Below are 19,907 nucleotides of genomic sequence, written 5' to 3' on the forward strand. Positions count from 1 at the left end.
AATGGAGAGGAACAAGCTATATCAATGTTTATTCAGGCAACTGTAAACACATTCACGTCACTTCAGAACAAGTGTGAGATCATTTCTGACCCACAAGTACAAATTTTAAGCAAAATCCAAGAGACTTCAGTTAGAAGACAATATTTCATAAAACAATGTAGCCGAATGACAACAGGCAACGTGACAGACTGGCACAAATATACTGTAGCTCATCCGTATGATTTTATTGGATGTCATTATCACAAACTAAAACTTTGTCAAATGTGGCCGCGTAAAACAACTTTAAAAAATAAAGAGTTAAATGATTTTCTTTCAAAACCCTAGTTTCTTTCACCAAATTTTGTGAATATAAAGGACAGAAGTGCACATTTTAGACTATATAAATCCTTCCAAAAGCTTGGAATTTTTAGATTCTTGAAAGGAAAGGAAATTTATTTCTTTAAAAGCCATGGGGGAAAAAAACCTATAACATGTCAACAGTGTGCCAAGGCTAACCTGTGCTTACTGGTGAGTTAAGAAACCGTCTGTGAGAAATGCAAAGCTATGAGAATGAACATGCAAAGAAACATCTTTATTTGTTGAATGACTAGTGCATTACTGTAAATACAGGCACAAAGAGCTCACATCATCGCACATGAGCAACAAACAAAACCTCTGACAAAGATGTTAGGTCTCCCTCGTGGCAGGAGGTAAATATGATTATTGGACACTCAATCAGTAAGAGGCTGATGGTTAAAACAAACAAAAAAAAAAAAAAAAAAAAAAAAAAACTGTTGACACATAGCAGCACTTGCAAATTGTATAATTGGAAATATCCTCAATCAAAATATAATCACCGTGTTTTATTTATCAGTTTTCCAGTTGTTCAGGATTCCTCATGTAGGTTAGTGTACAGACAGGGGTGCACAGTCACAGGTAGGTCGATGATTGTCGGACATGTGTGTCTCCATGTGGATAAAACTTTCTGCGGCTACTTGAAGTGTCCAGAATCCCAAATGTGTCAAACCATAAACCAGATATCAACCAGAATCATTAGCAGCTTGGGTTTAGTGAGAGTTCCAAACAAACTCTGAGGAACAATGAACAACATGTCCTCCAAAAATCCTAGAACAATACCTCTGAGCTTGGGTCTTCCATAATGAAAGCAGAGTGAACTCCATATAAAAATACATTTATCTATTGTTGCTTCAGAACAAAATAATCCTGATCAAAAGCCCATTGAAGCATAAGCCTAAATGTAACTTCAAAACAAACCCCAGCCGGCATTAAATCTGATGTCATCCTGCAGAAGGAGTGGCTGGGAATTTAGCCGTTAAGCTGCTGGGAGTACAGGTTGAGACACAAGGAATTTGTTGTTCACTGGCCTGATGGACAAAAGCTCAAGGGCTCCAGATGACACCACAATGGGCGCAAAATGCAAATAAAGTTATTGCATGTAATCAACATGTACAGGGCCTTACAGGTTCTGGTCACAGATAGTGCAATTATAGAAAACATAAAAGGTTATTTCAGATGTCTGTACATAAGCAAACTCTGAGATGTAGGGCAGGCACACGGTACTGTACAAGAGATGCTTCTTGGTCTGGGGCATGCACAGGGTGTCACTGCAAGACTGTGGGCAGGGCTGGAGGGACAATATAGGCTGATTCCCATTAAAATAATTCTCAGTCTACTTTTCCCATTTTGGCAATAAGCTCATCACAGATCTTTGTGAGCTCCTCGATCTCTTGATTCTGTAAAAACACCATCAAGGAAGATAAGTACATTCCATCTAATAAATATACACTGAAAACAGTGCTGAATTATGTTTTTTTTTTATTATTATTTTGAAGGTGTTGTGCGGAATTAGTATGCAGCACGGTGATTACTACCTTCTGCTGCAAGGCTTGCTCCAGAGACTCATTCTTCATCTGCTCCTTCCTCAGCCTAGCTGTCAGTGCGACATTCTCTGAGCTCGCCTTCACCCGCACCTGAGCGATCTCCTCGTTGGCCCTGAGAGACGCATAAGGGGAGTTAATACATTTTTTATACAACAGAAGGAATTTAGTTAGTTTGGTGAAACTCTTCAGTCTTGTCATACTTGTCTAGTTTCTCCTCTGCATGTACTTTTAGTGTCTGGTATCTCTGCTCTTCCTGCTTGACTCTGGACAGATACTCCTGAGCACACTTCTTCAGGGCCTCTTCATTCTGCGTGTGAAGATCAAACACGGTTTGGTTTATTTATAAACTGTATACACGGAGAAAGCAAATACATTGGGGTTATTAATTTTTTTCTAATATGAACTGTATCCTGTTCTCCTTTAAAAAAAAAAAAAGAAGCAGCTCTGAACCAGTTCTGGCTCATTGAGGTCAAGAGTTGGGCCTAAACTGCTTTAACCAGGTGGCTTTTGTGTTGATTTGGTCCGGGGGGGGGGGAATGTTTGAGAAAAATCTATTAAGCTAAACAGAACCTATTACAGTTCGACAACCGCTAATCGCACAATACTTTTATTGACCTTAATCCTCTTACAACCCCCGAGTTTGTGCCATCAATAGCTAATCATCCCATCACCAGAAAATGACATGTCCTGCAAATTATTACCGAGACAGAAACTTGTCCTGATATCACTTACATTTTTAAAGTCCTCAAGAGTGCTCTTCATGTTTTCATATCGCCGAAACACGTCCGAAAGCGAGCGCTCCACAGAGTTCAGGTCTGCCAGGGCGGCCTCCTTCTCCATTGTAACAGCATGCAAAGCCTTCTGGGAGTTCAGTGTGTTGCGCTGCCCATCCTCTGATTGATAGAGAAAATAAAATGAAGGAGTGCCAATTAGTCTTTTAACAGCGATTGTATTGTTCAACTGCTGCTTTGTAGCACAGGACAAGAAGTCACAGTTTGAATGTTTTGGTAGACTATATCCGCTTTCTACTCACCAATCATCTGAGCAATTGTTTTCTCATATTCTGCAACAATCTTCCTGTAATAAAGACATGATACAAGGTGATTTTTAATGATTATACTTACAGCAAACTTACTGCTGCACAAATACCTCCAAACCACAAAATCATGATTTAATAAACTGGAAAACAAATTTTGCAGAATATGTGCTGTGACATCACCACTCAATCCGTTTAAACTTCTCATGTTGATAGTCTCCTCCATGACTACTGAGTGAAAGTATAGGGCAGCCTGTTTTCTAACCTCATCTCATCGACTTCTTGTTTGCACTGCTCATACTTTTTCTTCCAGTCATTGGCTTCAGCCTCTTTAGTGATGATCTGAAAGGAAACATTGTCTGTGAGCCGAACTGTGTGCTTGACTTTAGCCTTGTCAGTAACCTGTGCAACCTACTGAGGCTAAAACAAACGAAAGTGGGTACCTCCTCTCTGATAAGGGTGAGAACTGCCTGTTTTTCTGCCTCACTGATGCAGATGGAATCCAGGACTTGACTTCCCGTTTTCTGCATTTCACTTCCCTCTGATGAGCTCTTCAGTTTGCACGTGTCCTCATACTGCTGAGAGCACAAGAAATTCATTAATGCCCATCTCTTCTTGTGCATCCAAGTAGCCATAATGGGTTCAACCACAAATTAATTGAATATGTATCCATTTTCACAATCAGCACTTACTAACACTGCCATAAAAGTTGAATGTTCTGCTGTCTTTTATTTTCAAATAAATTCAGTGCGAGCTATGTTTCTTGAACATTTTAGCTTTATCTATTTTTTTTGTTGTTCCACATATTCTCAAACATTTCTCTGTCTCATCTATCACCCAGTACCAATCACGTCTTTCAAACAGCGTTCCTTCTTTTCCTTCACCCGTCTCTCTCATTCTCTCTTTTTGCCCTTCCCCGGATTTAAGACACTCATATTCTAATCTCCTAGGTGATCATCTAAATCCATCTGTCACCTGAGCAGACGGACATGGTGGCAGATGCTAAGTACCTCGTGCTGCCCTACAGCACACTGCAGTCATCATTATCAGATCAGACTAAAGCTTGTATTGCAGCTGGCTCTAAACTGGGCAGGCAACTACATCTATAAGTCACAACAAATCAATTTACTTCCTCTGCTTTTTAAATTTACTGCCTTAAAGCAGATGGTTTAGCCTGTATATGATGAAGCAGATGGGTGTGAAAGTGCCATTATGAATGTGATGCTAGGACATGACTGGACTTGTCAAAACAATCTCTCTATGGTGCTGGTGGTGACAGCGACAAAGAGGGCTACAGCCCCACCTAGTGGTTACTGGTGTTGCAATTACATTCAAAATATTGACAAAAACCATCAACTCTAACCCAATGTACATGACATCATCCCACTCTGATGATGAATAAACTAACTGTCACACATTAGATGTAAGGAGAATGAGATCAGTGCCTCACCACAGAGCAGCAGTCTGACGCCACAGATTTGGACATCACATGGCATTCTGGAGGGGAAAAAAAAAGAACAAAAAAAAAAAGTCATGCTCAGAACAATTTAGGGTTATAACTTATAAGTAGTATAATCATACAGACCAAAATAGTTAATCAGCATGAACAGCAGGTGAGAGTAAATGAAAGGTAAATGTTACATTACTGCCCAAAAGGTTTTTCAAATATAAAATACTGCACTGTTGCACAGTGGTGTGGTGGTTAGCATCGTCACCTCGCCCTGTGTATGCTTGGGTTCTCTCCAGGTACTCCGGCTTCCTCCCACCATCCAAGACTGTGCATGTTAGGTTGATAGGTGACTCTAAATTGTCCATAGGAGTGACTGTGGAAGGTTTTGTGTCTCATTTTTTCTGTGCGGCCCTGCGATGGACTGGCGACCCATCCAGGGTGTTTCCTTCCTCTCACCCAATGACAGCTGGGATAGGCTCCACTTGGATTAAGCAGGTATAAAAAAAATGGATGGATGGATCACTGGGACTGAGATGAGATGGCATCACTTGTTCAAACAGTGATCCAAATACTTTTATGACTCACTGCAGCACATGGTATAACACGAGGTCTTGTTTCACTTCTTCTTTGAATTAATCTTTTTATCTTGTGTCTTGAAGACTGAATCTTAAACAGTCTTGAAATGATTCTGGCATAGTGGCTGGTTGTCTTAACTTTGTGTAACAAATGAAAGTGAGCTTACATCAACACCTCTGCAACTTTCTTTGTTGACCTTTAGAATCAAAAAACCTTTGAGAAACGGATATTTTCTGAGAGTACTCTCAGCAAATCTGTTAAACAAAATTAACTGTCAGAGTATAAACATATCTTTGGAAACAAAAGGCCAATGATGAAGTGAATTACATTGTGTTCACATATCAGTTTTCTGCGGGCAAAACTTGTATCCCAGCATTCATGTGGCTCTTACTTTGGTATGCATCACCCATCACAGCACACCCTTTTAATTGCAGCAGCACTTCCTGACAACAGCATCCTCACCCAGGACAATGCACCACCATGACAACAAAGACTTTTCGTGAATTTCATGGCTCAAAGAACATGACATAAAGCCTAAAGTGCAAATGCAGCGCAAAGTCCCTCAGATTCCAATCTGAACAAGCCCCACCCTCTACAACCCATATGCCCCAGAAGATCCTGGTGCCGGACAACATATGACACACTCTGCGGTTACATGCTGTTCCCCATAGGGTCAGACCTGTGATACAGAAGTCATACTATGGTCTTAAACCATCCTCTGTGCTCATGACTCAGAGTTGCAGCCAGTAGAGCACACAGCACATGTAAAGTTAATGATTAATTAACATTGAGTGTTTGTGTGTAGCAGTAGAAACAGATGACCTTGTTGCCATCCGGTACTGATTGACCATGACTGATCATCTGCCCAGAGGGAAGCTAATGCATGCTGGCTAAACTTTAATAGTTATCTGGTCTCTGTACATCAGAGTCCTTCACTGTGTTAAAACTCAACTATGCACTATTGTAACAGTGTTCATTGTGACTTTTAATTGGACATTATGAGCATGAAAGAAGACCACAATTGAACCTTTTACTCACTCTTTTGGTCCTTTTCTGGTTTAGTGCCGACACTGCTCGCCAGCTTCTCCTCATCTGTAGCGTGGCCTCCATGATGGTCATCCTTAAAACAAAAAGGAAGCTTCATCATCACTCTGCCAGCTTATGCTTTCCCCTCAGACGTCATTCAAAAGCTGAACAGTAGAAACATAAACAGAGCTTACCTTGACCCCTGTGTCCTTCTGCATGGACTGGTTTTGCTTTACTTTACAGGAGTTCCTGCGCATGAGGGTAAACAACATCAGTGTTAACACAAGCCGAGTCATGGCTCTGTATGTGCGTACATGGGGACAAGTGCAATGATGAGAAAAGAAAGAAGACACAGAAAGCCCTACAGCTGGACCACATAGCTTTGTTTTGTTTGTGCTAAGCTCACATGCTCTTCGAAAAGGGCTGAATTACACAGAAGAAAAAGCAGATTAATGGAAATGTTTGCTAAATTTGCTCAGAGCATTAGAGGGAATTAAAGAGTTTCCACTAACACTTTCTGTCCTCTACTTTGCAATTGCATTTCTCAAACTTTTAGTTCACTTTACTTTGCAACTGAGAACGAGTTTATGAATGTGTTCGGGACAGAGAGCTGCAGTTACAAAACAGACAACTACACAGTACTTACAACAGAACACAGAGGAAATGGACTTGCTCAGAAGTTCTGATGTCACAAGGAGAAAAGGGAAACAGAATGACAGGTTGTGGAAGAAAAGGGAAGGAAAAGACACAGGATGGGACAGGGGGTTAGCTTAAACACAAGGTGAGGGCAGGGTTATTGTAGCTTGGTAAACCAAAACTTAAAATCAGACATCTGAGAGTGCGACAGGAAATCAAGCAGACTCATTTTGTCTGTCAATTGAAACAATATATTGATTGATACAATTGATGTTGTCTGATGTTGGAGGCAAACATAAAAGAAAATGTCAATATAAGACTATGACAGCTTTTCACCCCATCAGAGGGTCTTACTGTGTATTGGAAACTGCACTTTTTGCTCATCAAAAATATCAGCTTGTTGCTGAAAAGTAAAGTTTTTTAATCTAAGTCACTGGAAATAAAGGGATGTGATGAAAAACAAACCACAAGGGGTCACTGTTTCACACTTTAAGTCCTCATAACCATTCAAGAAAATGCTCTGCCCTCAAACACAAAGCAGCTCGTAAAACAGTTAATCTGGCACTGTAATGTGAACACAGTCCTAAATGAGCACATGTGGATAAAATCTAACAAAACCTATAAATCAAAGTAAATAATAATACTGGTGAATAATGAATGCATTTGAAGAGGAGAAACGACAGCTGACGAGTCTTTTCAAGATGCACAACAGGCCTCCACTGTAGGTTAAAATAGAAACACTTAAATCATTTCAGGTTCATTGTGAACAAAAGATGCATTCACTACTGTTCCCTGCAGCCAATGAAAGAGAGGACTATTTAGAATCTAAATCTGTGGGTGACATAAGTTCACTTTCAGCCTGTGTGTAACTGCAGCAACCAAATGGGGCGAGGAAGATTATGATGGATCACTGAGGAGGACTGACCTTTGGGTGTGTGCCTCTATACTGTCTTACTCACGTGATAATTGAGTTGTTGGTCTCATGGGTCAATTTAATTTCTGATCTCACGTTGCCATTGAGCAAATCAGGATCCACACAAATGTCATCACTGACGGTCAAGTTTGAGTTGGGGCTGGAGTCAGATGTCAGCGGGGCCTCTTCGTCCACCTCCGAAGGATCAGGTTTGTTCAGTGCAGAGAGGACGGGCAGTGATGGAGGCCGCAGAGATTGAGTCTGGGACAGATGGCTGGATGGGGAGAGGCCCTCTTCAGCACCAGGTTTAGGGCTTAAGGTCAAATTGAGGTTCTGATCCAAACTGAAGTTTCCATTGTTACGAGAGAAGCCAGTGAGATTGTTAAGGGAGTCAACCTCTTGGGATGGAGCTGTGGCAACATCCTGGTTGGAGTTCTTGTCCAGAATTTGGTTTGAAACATCAGAAAGAACTGTAACAAAAAGAGAAAAAAAAACAAAAAACAGGAAAAGATAAGTTAGTTTATACAGCAAAAGAAAAAAAACAGACACAAAAAGGTCTATGAAAAGATGAACTGGTAGATTTCTATTAATCCATTTCTATTAATAGAAAATGTATTAATGAAATGGGACTAGGTTGTATTTTCAATAACTGACCTGCGAATGTGATCACAAGAATCTTGAAATGAATTTCAAGACATAAGTGAAATCAGATCAAGACCTAGAGAAGACAGGGCTCCTATCTTAACAGCTGATTTTTTAACCATTTGTAGGAGATTCAGGATGTTTCATTCCAGCAGCAAAAAAAATTAGAAAGAACACTGAACATTTTTTTCTGTTACAAATGAGAGACTTAAGACATTAAAGTGAAGTTAGCATCTGCTCCATTGTAACACTCCCAATCCCATTTTAAGCTCGTTTGACTGACTCGCTGCCAAACAGTTATTCATTTCCAAATCAAGAGCAGCAATTGATTCCTCTATCAAATATCTCAGTCTTTAAATGCTAAAAATGCTTTTCTCACCAGTAAACAGTAACTGTCCAGGAGCTGGCATCAGCAAGAGAGAGGCTCCCATTAGAATTGTAAAGGAAGTACTTGTGAATGCACCTCCTCAAACCCCCGTTAGTAAACCGTAAATCCTCACTTCCCCAGCTTGTGTCTACCTGAGGATTTTTATCATCATTCAGGGATTTAATATCGAAATGATTGATGAAACTTTGGCTTCTCTTGTTGGAGCTCTTAAAATGATTGTTGGCTTCCTCAGCGAACACATCACTTCCTGTGTCCCCAGACATCCCGTTAACAGCTAGCTAACGACCATAGCAGGCTGGTCTCGGTTGAGTCACACTGCTGCTGAAACACAGGCATCTTTGTTGCTGAAAATAATCACCCCCACCAAACTACACACAATAATAAACCCACAACAACCTCCACCATACTTCTTCTCAACACACAAAATGAATGAAGTCACTGCTTTCAGCTCACTGGGTGACAGTTTCCAACATCACTTTTCATTACATCATACAGTCAATTAATGTAAGTTTTTTTATGAGCTGCAGCTCAAAATCTTGGTACTTTCAGATGCACAACATGCACACCCTTTGGAGACAAGGAACAGATGTAGAGTAACCACACCCAGTCATGCAGAGTACACCCCACCACATGGCCTAGCAACACTGGGCTTTATTACTGTTTCACAACTCATGAGAAAGAGGAAAGGGAGACAGAGGGAAGTAAGGCAGTGTCATTGAGAGAGAAACAGATATACGTAAACACACAGCGGTCTCAGGTTTCATATACATAATCGTTCAAAGGCACATATGGGTAGAAGGGTGCCGTGTGGTTGTTCCCATGCACACGCAGACCCATTTGAGTCTTCTAATTATAGGAGTTGCTTTATACAGTTGTTGATCTATTTATGAAACAAACTCAGATTTTGCTCTGACTATGTGACATGCAAAGGAGATGGTTACTGCCTGTAAATGGACTCAATAATAATAAAAATAAATAATTTTAAATTTGTTGCTTTCTGGCAAATTTTCCATATACTGTCGTCAAAGCATGTATGACTCCAAACAGCTGAGACATTCAATCCATGCAAAAGGATTTTATTCAATTATAAAACTGTCCAAATCAATTTATTTTAATGATCACTGATACAGAATCTGAGTTTGCAAACAGTGGTGAGATTCATATTTGTTTTTGCACAGAAATGGCACTGTGGATAACCCCAATAATCACCATGGCAATGTGTGTGTGGGTGAAAGCAGGCCAACTGAAGCAGAAGTGGGAGGAGGAGGGACTGGAAACCAGCGAGACTCTTTGGCACTTTCAGAAAGACATAACTCAACTAGCAGCCATTTTATTCAGAACTTCTACCAAAGACAGATCATTTCCATTTCTAATTACCATTCATATCCATGCTTCAGGTAGAGGACTGCACACCAATGTAAGATCTGACTCAGGCATGTTAACGCAGGTCAACACCATATGTTCCTGATAACAGAGTAAAGCTGCAGTTTACAGAATTAGTATAATTACTGCAACAGTAAAGTGTCAGTTCATCCTACTTGAAAAAGAAAGAGATAAAGAAAAATATTTCTTTACCAACAAAGTATTATTTGCGATGATTGTCAGATCAGTGTTATATGTTCTCACTATAAATGTGAGTGTGCACATTTGTCTGCCTTTCGGTTTTGGCCCAATGATGGACTGTCAACCTGTCCGGGGCGAACATTAACTTTTGTACAGTGTCAGCTGGAACAGGCACCCCGTGACCCCCTATAGTAAGTACAGTTCATGGATGTATGGCTGGATCATCACATTAGGCAGCAAGCTATGAATTGTAAGTAATGATGATGATAACTCTGCTTTCACCCATCTGACTCACTCTTTATTTAGATCTGATTTACTAGCACCAACACTAAAGTATCCAAACCTGACACATTAGCGGATCTTTTGTTCCTTTAAATAATGTCTTTATAAAATTTGATGTAAAAAGATGTGACTTTACAACAATAAATCCAACAAACCCTCTTTCAACCACAATGATGACTCTGAAAGGAAAAGCTATTTCAGCCGTTTTAACCCTAACCCTAAAAGACAGTAAAACCAGCACTTGATTTCTGACTATCTCAGATTGTTCAGATTAGTTGGTAAAACATCAGGAACAAAGCTGTCAACAGTAAGGTGACAGCTGTTTTATCAATGTCCCCGGCAGGCAAAGCATACCGTAATATTTGCACATCTACTCAATGGAAGTCACATTACTTATTTTTGCAAGAGTAAAAGCAGCCATACAAACATTCTACACACTGTATGTAAAATAATCCTTAAAAGTTGTAATTGTATCAAGTTTTACAGGAGGGATTTGATTGAAAAGACAAACAGACGAGACTACCAATCTGACAGTGTATCATATGTCTGTTATTTACATTCAATACTGAAATACATTTCAGTTACACAGGGAAAAAAAAAAAAAAAAGTTTGTTATACGGACCAATCTGGGAAGCTGTTAGAGGGAGCAGTCAGACACTTTCAAAGAATACTTTGAGGTTGATTGGATGAAGCATCCACTCAGGTAAACAAACAGCTACCAGCTGAGCCAAAAGGAAGAACTGAAAAATCTTTTCAGTCATGAAAAGTGCTGTTCCAAGCCTTCTTTCCATTAGGCCCCACTCAACGTGTGGTATAACTTATGTTGTACTTAGGAGCCGTCACTGTTTCTATTAACACACCTTAAGCCCACCCACAGCTGGTGTTATAGGACACGGACTAGTCTGACCCACTGAGGCTGGGCCAAAAATGCATAGCTTCGAACCTGGCCAGATGGACTGTTAAGTGATCATAAGGTAAACGGTGCCTAGACCTTCTTCATAGTGTTTAATATCAACATTTGAGTTTGATAGTGTTTGACAAGCAACCAAACAGTAGACTGACCACACAGCTGCGCTCCAACATCTCACCTGTGTGGGTGGAGTTGTCCAGTTGGCCTATCAGCTTCACAACAACTGGAGACTCGGCCTCTGGAGTGTCGTAGGTCCCCTCGGAGTCTGAACTGTAGGAGAGAGGATTAAACTGAGTGCTTTCATGTTTCATCTTAATAAGATAGCTTTCAGAGACAAAGACTAAAACTTACTAAAAATTTTAAAAAGACTAAGACAAAGCAGACACAGCTCTAACTGAGCTCAGTTATTTGGGATACTATCTGGAACAATCGCAAATTTTGTGCAAAAAGAAAAATGACCAACATCCATATTCTATGAAATGATTTAGAACATGTGACAACAAGAACTCACACTGACTGGTTTAAAGCTCAAGTAAACAATGAGAACAGATTTGAAACTGTTTATCTTTATCTTTATCATCTAAATTTATATGCACGCTGCATACTTTTATGCAGAACTATGAAGTCTTTCATCATATGCAAGAGTGTCAGATTCATTCTAACAAAAAACAATGGCTTTCCAGTATCAGTTTTCTATTTTCTTAAAGAAGCATGAAAACAATGGACTTCACAGTTCAATGCAGCTCAAAATAAACAAGCTGTTTTTATTTCAAAGGAAGTCAGAGGAAGGGAGAGGAGAGGAAGCAAAGCCCTACAAGGCCACCTGCATCCTTTGCTCCTCAATCACGAAACCTTGTGTCCCACAACATTAATTCACACACACAGTTTTTGGCTTGCATAGTGGGCTGCCTGGACACCCAGACCAAATGTGTTCCCAACTGTGGAGAAAATAAAAGAAGGGGAAGGACATCAACAGTGAGCGTTTGTGTGCGTGTTCCCATACTCAGACACTTAAAGGCACATCAAAACGTCCGCACTCTAATGAAAAACAGCACAAGAGGGAACACAGCTCACTGTGCCAGCACCCAATAACACTTCATCTCTGATAACTCATAAAAGGCACACACACATTCACAAGCTCTGAGACTCTATACAACACCACTGTCAGAGCTTATCCTTATGTAAATACTCCCAATCACACACACACACGGGAGAACAGCCCAGTGACGGCCCCAACGGCTGCAGTCTTGGGTGGTTACTTAGAAAATAGAAATGGACAGGAGGAAAAAAAAAATGCATCAAAAGCTTTGGAAACTGTGGCTTTCTATCCAATCCACCAGCTTTTGTCAACTGTTCCCAACTGCCTCAGATGGTTCACACACACACACACACACCCAAACACAGGTCTAGACAGTTATATCTTTTGTGTCTGCACAGAAAACAGGTACACACAAAACAATATCTGCACTTTGACTAAAAATTTGGTCATTTAGTTTTTCTTACACCACAGCTTCACTTCATCCGTGTGCGTGATGCCGTCTGTGTGTATATATCCATCGCTTATCAGTATGACTCATCACAAAAAAAACACATCTATGGCATCGAGAAGCTTTTTCTGACATTGTGTCTCGTACAAAACCAGCCATCGTTCTGTCTGCACTCGCACACACACACACACAAACACACAGTAATGCACCCATGGCCCTGCCCTCTTACTTGTCCTCTCTGTCATCTTTCGCTGTGGGTTGCCCATCATCTCCTGTATCTCCAGTCACTGCTGACCATGTCCATTTGGCCCATTGGACCGGAGACAACCAGGACATCTCTACACGTCGTTGATGTTACCTCGAAGGTTTAATAGAAAACTTCCTCTTCTTCTGGATCAGTTTACAGTGCCGTTGCTGTCAATCAAATAGGCAACTCTGTGATTTTCCAGTTTAAAACAGTCTTTGAACTGCAAATTAAAAAGCCTGTAGAACTGCCTCCTGTCTTGCTCTCTATACGGGAGGCTCACTTCCTCATCTTGCTTAGCGGTTTAGCTTTACCATCCTGCTCTTCTGTGTTGTTGACGCTCGTGCCAGAGGAACGTGCCTAACACTGCTGCAGCTGCTTCTGTTTCTGCTTTGCCCTCCACAGCACTGACTAAAGCGGTGCAGATTACTGGAGCATCAGCAGTCACTCCCCCCTCGGCTCCCCTCCGTCTCCCTCTTCCTACTCTGCCTGGGTGGACGATCAGCTGGTTAACACACATCGGCTCGCTCCACTCCCACGTGTTTGCTAACTCGCCTGCCTTTCTTCTCCCCCTCCCTCCCTACTCTCTGGGTTTTTTGAGGGTGAAGGAGAGGGAATGTTTCCTGTTTTAAGAGGCAAGAAGAGTCTGGTTTCTTTGGAACAGACAGACGAACAGACGTTTGTGTCTTCAAGAGAGCAGATGGAAAGAGATCACGGTAGGAGGGAGGAAATGATGTGGCATACAGTGTATTTTAAGAAATAAGGAAGGAAACGAGTTGGGATCTAAAAAACAAACAAACCAAAAAATAAAATAAAAAAAAGAATTCATACCGCTACAAAACCCTACATTTCTGAAAGGATACTTGCATATAAAGCCTGATATTACTTAAAAACTAAACTTGAATTAGGTATCTAATAAGGACATTACACTGCGATGCTTTTCTAGGTACACTTTCCATTTTTATTATTGTTTTAAAACAGACAAGTGTTGTCAAATCTGTTGTTCTCACATAGTATGATCACTGTTAGTTTATAAAAGGTATTCCGACGGGAATCTGAGATGTTAATAGTTTGTTTACTTGGCAGCAAAGACTGGGGGCAATTATGACAGGGCTTTGCAAAAACAGAGCAATTATTGTCTGCTTCTTTTCTTGTGATAAAAGCATGAGCAAATATTTTCAAGAGGGACTAAGAATGTTCCCATTATAACTCACATAGACATATGAAATCGGACTTGCTGCTAATGCCACGCGGTGTAACAAAACTGAGGATCCATTGTTCACTGAAAATATCCAGGCCAGCCCAACATAAATCAATACAACAGACCCAGATTCGGCAATGATGATGCAGTTGCCCATCACGACGGAAGAAATTGAGATGAAAGCTCTCATCACTGATCACACGTGTTCCTCTGCGGCTGGTCATTGGTGGTTTATGTAACTCCAAATCCAGGCTTTCACATTTGTACATCTCTTTCCGACACAGAGGCCCACACACAAAGGATATCTAGGCCGGATAAGACGGGTTCTTTGGAAAAACATGGACCGTGACTAATCTAATAACAGAATGATGATTCAGCCACTGTGCAAAAAAAGTGAACGCAAAGAGACACGAAAGACGTTCCTCTTTTGATTTTGCACTTTAAAGTGTTTTTCCTGCTGCTTACAGCTCACACTCAGATATGAGGAAAGAAAAAACGAAGATACAAGATCACAATGAGTTGCGTTAAAGACGCACACGGGCCGACAGAAATTTCATGCACCGACACAGTCTCAAATAATGGTACACACTGGTGAACACGGAGAAAGAGGCTCTGTTCAATTTTTGACAGCCAAAGAGAAGAATTACTCAAGCATGTTTCATAGAAAACAGCATCAACTCAAAAGGTGGCGAGAGACACAGGCAGACGATGAGGTTGAGAGTATTCTGGATATCAAAGAGAATGAAAGAAAGCGAGCGAACGTTGGGCAGGATGAGAAACTAAAAAAAAATTTGCCTTTCTTTCCCCACATTGTCTCCTTTTCTTTGTTTTCTCATCTGTCAGGACAGCTAAGAAGACAAACCTGCTGTTACAGAAGAAAATCTCTCTGGAGCCTACAACACCCATCAAAACATAAAGGACACAACTCTTTAACCAGCCACACCTTGGAGCTGTGTTACTAGACAGGCATGCAGACAACACTGCAAATACCCCTGTTTCTCTTTGGTAGCTCAAAACACTGACAGAGAACAAAAAAAGAGAGGAAAGAGAATAAGCTCTTATGTAATTCCTTGAAACCACAAATAGCAGTGCACCAGCAGGAAAACCCACACATACATACACCCATAAACTAAGACTGTCAGCTTAGCTCACATTTTTGAAAGTAGCAAAGCAGATAAACAGACATATTAAATACACATGAGCCTGGCTATTTTACACATTTATAGTAAGTCAATCCAGCAAGAATGCAAATCCTTAATCATTAATTAGATTCTGACTGATAGGAGCATGTGTGGTTATGAGCTAAGAATAACATCAGCCATGATAAACATGTCTGCAAGCCACAACAGAGGGGATCGGGTACTGGATGAGAGAAATATGAATGTGCACACACTGCGAAGGAATCAGCGAGGTATGTCAACTGTTTATCTCTGCTCTTAATACCCTCGATGCCAAAATAAATTTAGTCTGAATCTCACTGCAGTGTTACTTCCGAGTCTAAATCTTCCTCCTTTCAAACAGAACTACGGTCCAGATGGATTTCTTTGAAATGAGCTGTAAATATCCGTCCTTAGATGATAAATATTTATGTTAAGTCTCTGTGCCAGGGAAGACATACTGTAATAGGCCACATCTCATGAAATTCAGTGAGCAATGTGTTTATCTTCTCATCAATTAAGCAAAAAGCGACCCCCCCCCCACTAGCACTAGCTTGGAGGCACATGAGGGACTCCATCTATACATCAGTCTCGAGATGGATCTGTGTTTGTTTGTTGTGTTTTGTTCACATATTTCATGAGGTTCTCCGAATTTTATTTTAAGAATGTGTGTGTTGAACCTCTCTACAAGTCAAATTCATACTGGGAGACAATTGTGCTAAAGTGAAACTTGTGACGTTTTAAATCATCAAAAATAAGACACAGTGAATTATTTTTTCTCCTGAAATGTCAGCTAGAGACGTCATAGTTATCGGTGCGTGACTATGTCACATGATACAGCTCCATCTGGTGGTCACTGTTCGACTTATATTCCTCACATAAGAGAAAAAAAGATAGTAGAGACAGCAGCCTTTAGATTCAGCCATCAATTCAGTGATAGAAAAGGAGCCGGGGGAAAAAGCAACGTGTAAGAGAAACCAAGGGAGCCATATCCATGACAAGTCTGATGTCACCTTTGGGAGCTTAAAGAGAGTTGACGGGTTTCTGGTGTCACCATGGCAACCACTCAGGAACGAGTCTCAAGTGTATTGACCCATGCTAATATCCTCAGACTATATACAGAGATATGTAGAGAGCAAGATAGGGCAGTTGACATTTGCTAACATATATTGATTGCTATACTTGAATGCAGCTCAGAGTTATACAAGACACCACGCACTCACAAGATATATATATATATATATATATATAGCTCTCTCTAACTCAAGACTGATGCGCCAAACTCCTTGTTATTTTTCTGGGAAGCACAGTGGTCTTAGTCACTGATGATGTCTCATCCTTTACAGGAAACATTCAGTTAATTGCATTCAGAGCAGAAAACCAATGCAGAGTGAACAGAGTTAGACCGAGTGGAGCGGAAGAAGAGTGTTACACTACTGTAGATCAGCATGAATGGCAGTGGCATGAAAAACAAAGACGAGTCATGTGTGGACACCAGCTGAGCAACTGTCCCTGAGTATAGCGGAACAAAGGGAGCACGCAACCCCCCGCCCCCATGTCCCACCAACCCATCTCAATGTTTTTCTATTTGTTTATCCATTTTCTTTGCCTTTTAAATCTATATTTTCTAATATCTACATAACAAACCTACATAATACAGTATACAGGAAATGTATATATTTGACTGGAAACCGAGATAGAGTATAAAGATTTCCAGCCATTACTGTAATACTATACTTCAGCTGTGAGCTTCACTCTTATGCTAGAAAACATGGTCAGTGAAGGCTTATGCAATGTCAAAGTATTTACCCTCAGATTTCACAAAGCGTCTTTCACCAAAGATAAGAATAGTTTTTCCTGCCAACAGTTCCGAGTTTATACCACCGCAGAAGGTAATGAGCTCCAAATGCAGGTCAGTCTGTTCCCAGCGTGGGACTTCAGTATCTGTAAGTTCCTGGCTTTTAGAAAGCAGAGCAGTACATCCATGACTGCTCCAGTTAATATGAAAATGGATGAATAAGCTGACTAAAATTAGTCCACGCACTGAAAGCTGCAAGCCAGTAGCAATAATTGGCTTCCCTGTTTTCCCACAGGGAGGACCCCAACCCCCACCTGACCTAACACAAACACAGATGAATGAAGAAGGTGCTTTTCTGGTGTGAGGGATCTTTTTTTAACACCAAAATATCAAGCAGTATTGCTATTGTCTCTCCGAACTGTCGGATCGTGAAGCCCACATGTTTCTGTATGTCTTGCCGCCATCTCCAAAACATCTGTTTCAGTGTATGCCTGCAATGCTTCCAACATGAATGAATGTTATCATCAAGATAAAGCAATCGACCACAAGGGGCTTCCAAAAGCTTTTAAAAATGGTAACGAAAAGTATCACTTCTAGGACAAAGTGAACACAATAACTCTTCTTGCAAAGAACTGGAGGGAAAAGAGGAGAAAGCAGAAGGGGCTTTAAGTGCATTTAAGCTGACAAATGCTGATAATAGCACAGGAACATTATCATTCCCTTTCAATATATTTTGTCAACAATAAGGCTCCAGAAAGTTGGAAGTTGGAAGCACTGCATGAATAAAACAGGACTTTCTGGAACCTGCTATCCCAGAAACAAACTGCGCAGCTCCTATGATTAAAATATCATCTTTGAATTAGGGTCACAGCTGCATAACTAATAGGCAAAAGCAGCTTGTATCTCTGGTAAGACACTTAAAACTACATCAGCAGAATCTGTTAAAACCAAGAAAGGGTAGTGCTTTCATTTTCATGAGCCTGCCAATCAGCTCATTTTCATGACATTAGTCTCTCTACATAGGTTATCAGCTGTGCCACTCCTCTGTCTTGCCCTCTGCCTCTTCTTATATTTGAATATCTAAATAGTATTCAAACTGTCTAAGCAGATGATGCTTTGAACAGTGTGGCATGATGGGCCAATTTGCTTTCAGTCCTAGCACTGCCCTTCAAGTCCTTAGCTTCCACTCCTCTTAAATGGAGCCAACAAGCTCACAAATTCCAGATTTGCACACAAACATGGTAAACATAACAAATCCAGTCTTACATGCTGCTTTTCTTCCTTGGAGAGCTGAAGGATCCTTTCCTGCTCTGGCTGAGGGAGCCCCCCATGGCAACAGCAAAGTCTGTGCTTCTTATAGGTTTATTCCAGATGCTCTGAATATCCTGTTCCCCTTCCAAGGTTCACCTCTGCTTCCCCTCCAGACAGCCTGCCGCTGTGTAACAGCCCCACGATGTGCTACTTCTCATGACTGACTAAACATTACTTAACCAACCAGCCTCTGCTCTCACCATCCTTCCTCTGTTATCGTCTCTGTTGATGCTCTATAGTATCAGGAATAGTACACATGAACAGCCCTGGTGACAGTCCCGCCTCCTTGCTCTACTTCTCAGCCTCCATCATCTCCCTCTCTTTCAAACACTAACCAGAGGCAGTTTACATTCTCTCATCAAGCAGAGCAAAGCCCTTAGATGGGACATAGAGGTTGAGTGTGTGTGAGGGAGTAGGAGGGGTTAGATGGAGCGTGTGTGTCTGGCAGGCTTCAGTGGTATTGTTCAAGAGAGAAAGGGTCTCTCCTATTGTTAGTCAGCTGAATAACAGATCTGAGATCCAGGAGGAGGGAGAGTTGGTGGAATAAAACACAGCTCCACTTGTTGTAACACATTCCCACTACGCGCTGTGACCCAAAGCCCACCCCCAAGGGTTTACCATGACAAAACACATGCCCTTCCCTGCAAAGGTTCTCAGTTTGTTCGCATGCTTTCATTTCCTAAGCTCCTCATTAGATACACTTTCACCTCTTCCACTGAAACAGGTGAAAAACACAACACTGGAGATAACGTCGCAACCAAAACTAAAACACAACATCAGTGAATATGATGGAAAAAAAAAAAACATTTAAAAAGAAAAATGCCGCCATCTTTTGTTGTTGTTAATTTGTTGTGTCATCTGAAACGTCATTGCTTTTACTGAATTAAATATTGGGTCTTTTTCCAGTGATGTGTTTTGCACTTTATGACCACGGCTGAAACTTTACAGACAAAAATACGAACATAAGAAAAGCAACTCAAAACACTGTTTCATAAAGCATGTAAAAGAAAGTCTTGAAACCTGTTTTTATACATTATTGGTTTAATCCAGGAGCGGAGAGCCAGATCATTAGCCCGTCCCATCCACTCAGCCTCTTGATTAAATGAGTAAACTCTAAGATGCTGGGAGGGGTCAAGCAGTGATGTCCAGGCCTTGCACAGACCAGCCTTTGAGGACTACAGAGAGGCTTTGGTGCCTTTTTCCTCCCACTGACAAGAATCACATGAAACTGTGTTAAATCTGAGGCCCTTGAACTTAGAACTCATTTTCAACGAGACACAACCCCAAACATTGTGCGACAGCAGAGTAGCACTGAAATAAACTTTTCCTGATGGGACTGACTATGCAAGGTTTTGTTTCTAAAAATGTGATTATAAAAATTAAAAAAAAAAAAAAGGTAAGGTAAAA

At 40.8% G+C, this 19,907-nt stretch overlaps 1 protein-coding gene across 4 annotated transcripts; it reads right to left on the bottom strand.

Moving 5' to 3' along the window:
- Positions 1-4: 4 nt before the first annotated feature.
- LOC142382332 (transforming acidic coiled-coil-containing protein 1-like) lies at positions 5-18,747 on the bottom strand. Of its 4 annotated transcripts, none has more exons than XM_075468066.1 (13): positions 18,456-18,747; positions 11,481-11,572; positions 7,564-7,987; positions 6,163-6,217; positions 5,981-6,062; positions 4,367-4,413; positions 3,360-3,491; positions 3,182-3,258; positions 2,914-2,957; positions 2,613-2,773; positions 2,081-2,187; positions 1,872-1,992; positions 5-1,733 (listed from the first exon to the last, which is right to left on the bottom strand). In XM_075468066.1, exons 1-13 carry the CDS (start codon positions 18,518-18,520, stop codon positions 1,665-1,667), a joined length of 1,476 nt encoding a protein of 491 aa, XP_075324181.1. In that variant the 5' UTR covers positions 18,521-18,747; the 3' UTR covers positions 5-1,664. The 4 variants fall into 4 exon arrangements, with proteins under 4 accessions (XP_075324181.1, XP_075324180.1, XP_075324179.1 ...); XM_075468065.1 differs by having other exon boundaries at positions 3,360-3,494; XM_075468064.1 differs by lacking the exon at positions 18,456-18,747 and adding an exon at positions 13,019-13,526.
- Positions 18,748-19,907: the final 1,160 nt, after the last annotated feature.

This window comes from Odontesthes bonariensis, chromosome 6 (assembly GCF_027942865.1).
Source record: "Odontesthes bonariensis isolate fOdoBon6 chromosome 6, fOdoBon6.hap1, whole genome shotgun sequence".
Taxonomy (NCBI): domain Eukaryota; kingdom Metazoa; phylum Chordata; class Actinopteri; order Atheriniformes; family Atherinopsidae; genus Odontesthes; species Odontesthes bonariensis.

What these genes read in the sequence shown, in the direction of transcription:
- LOC142382332 (XM_075468063.1), bottom strand. Translation starts at nt 13,125, where the DNA reads ATGTCCTGGTTGTCTCCGGTCCAATGGGCCAAATGGACATGGTCAGCA. An exon ending in CGTCAGACTGCTGCTCTGTG is followed by an intron (nt 3,495 to 4,366) that starts GTGAGGCACTGA and finishes TTGTGCTCTCAG; the next exon opens with CAGTATGAGGACACGTGCAA. An exon ending in TCACCCTTATCAGAGAGGAG is followed by an intron (nt 3,259 to 3,359) that starts GTACCCACTTTC and finishes GTTTCCTTTCAG; the next exon opens with ATCATCACTAAAGAGGCTGA.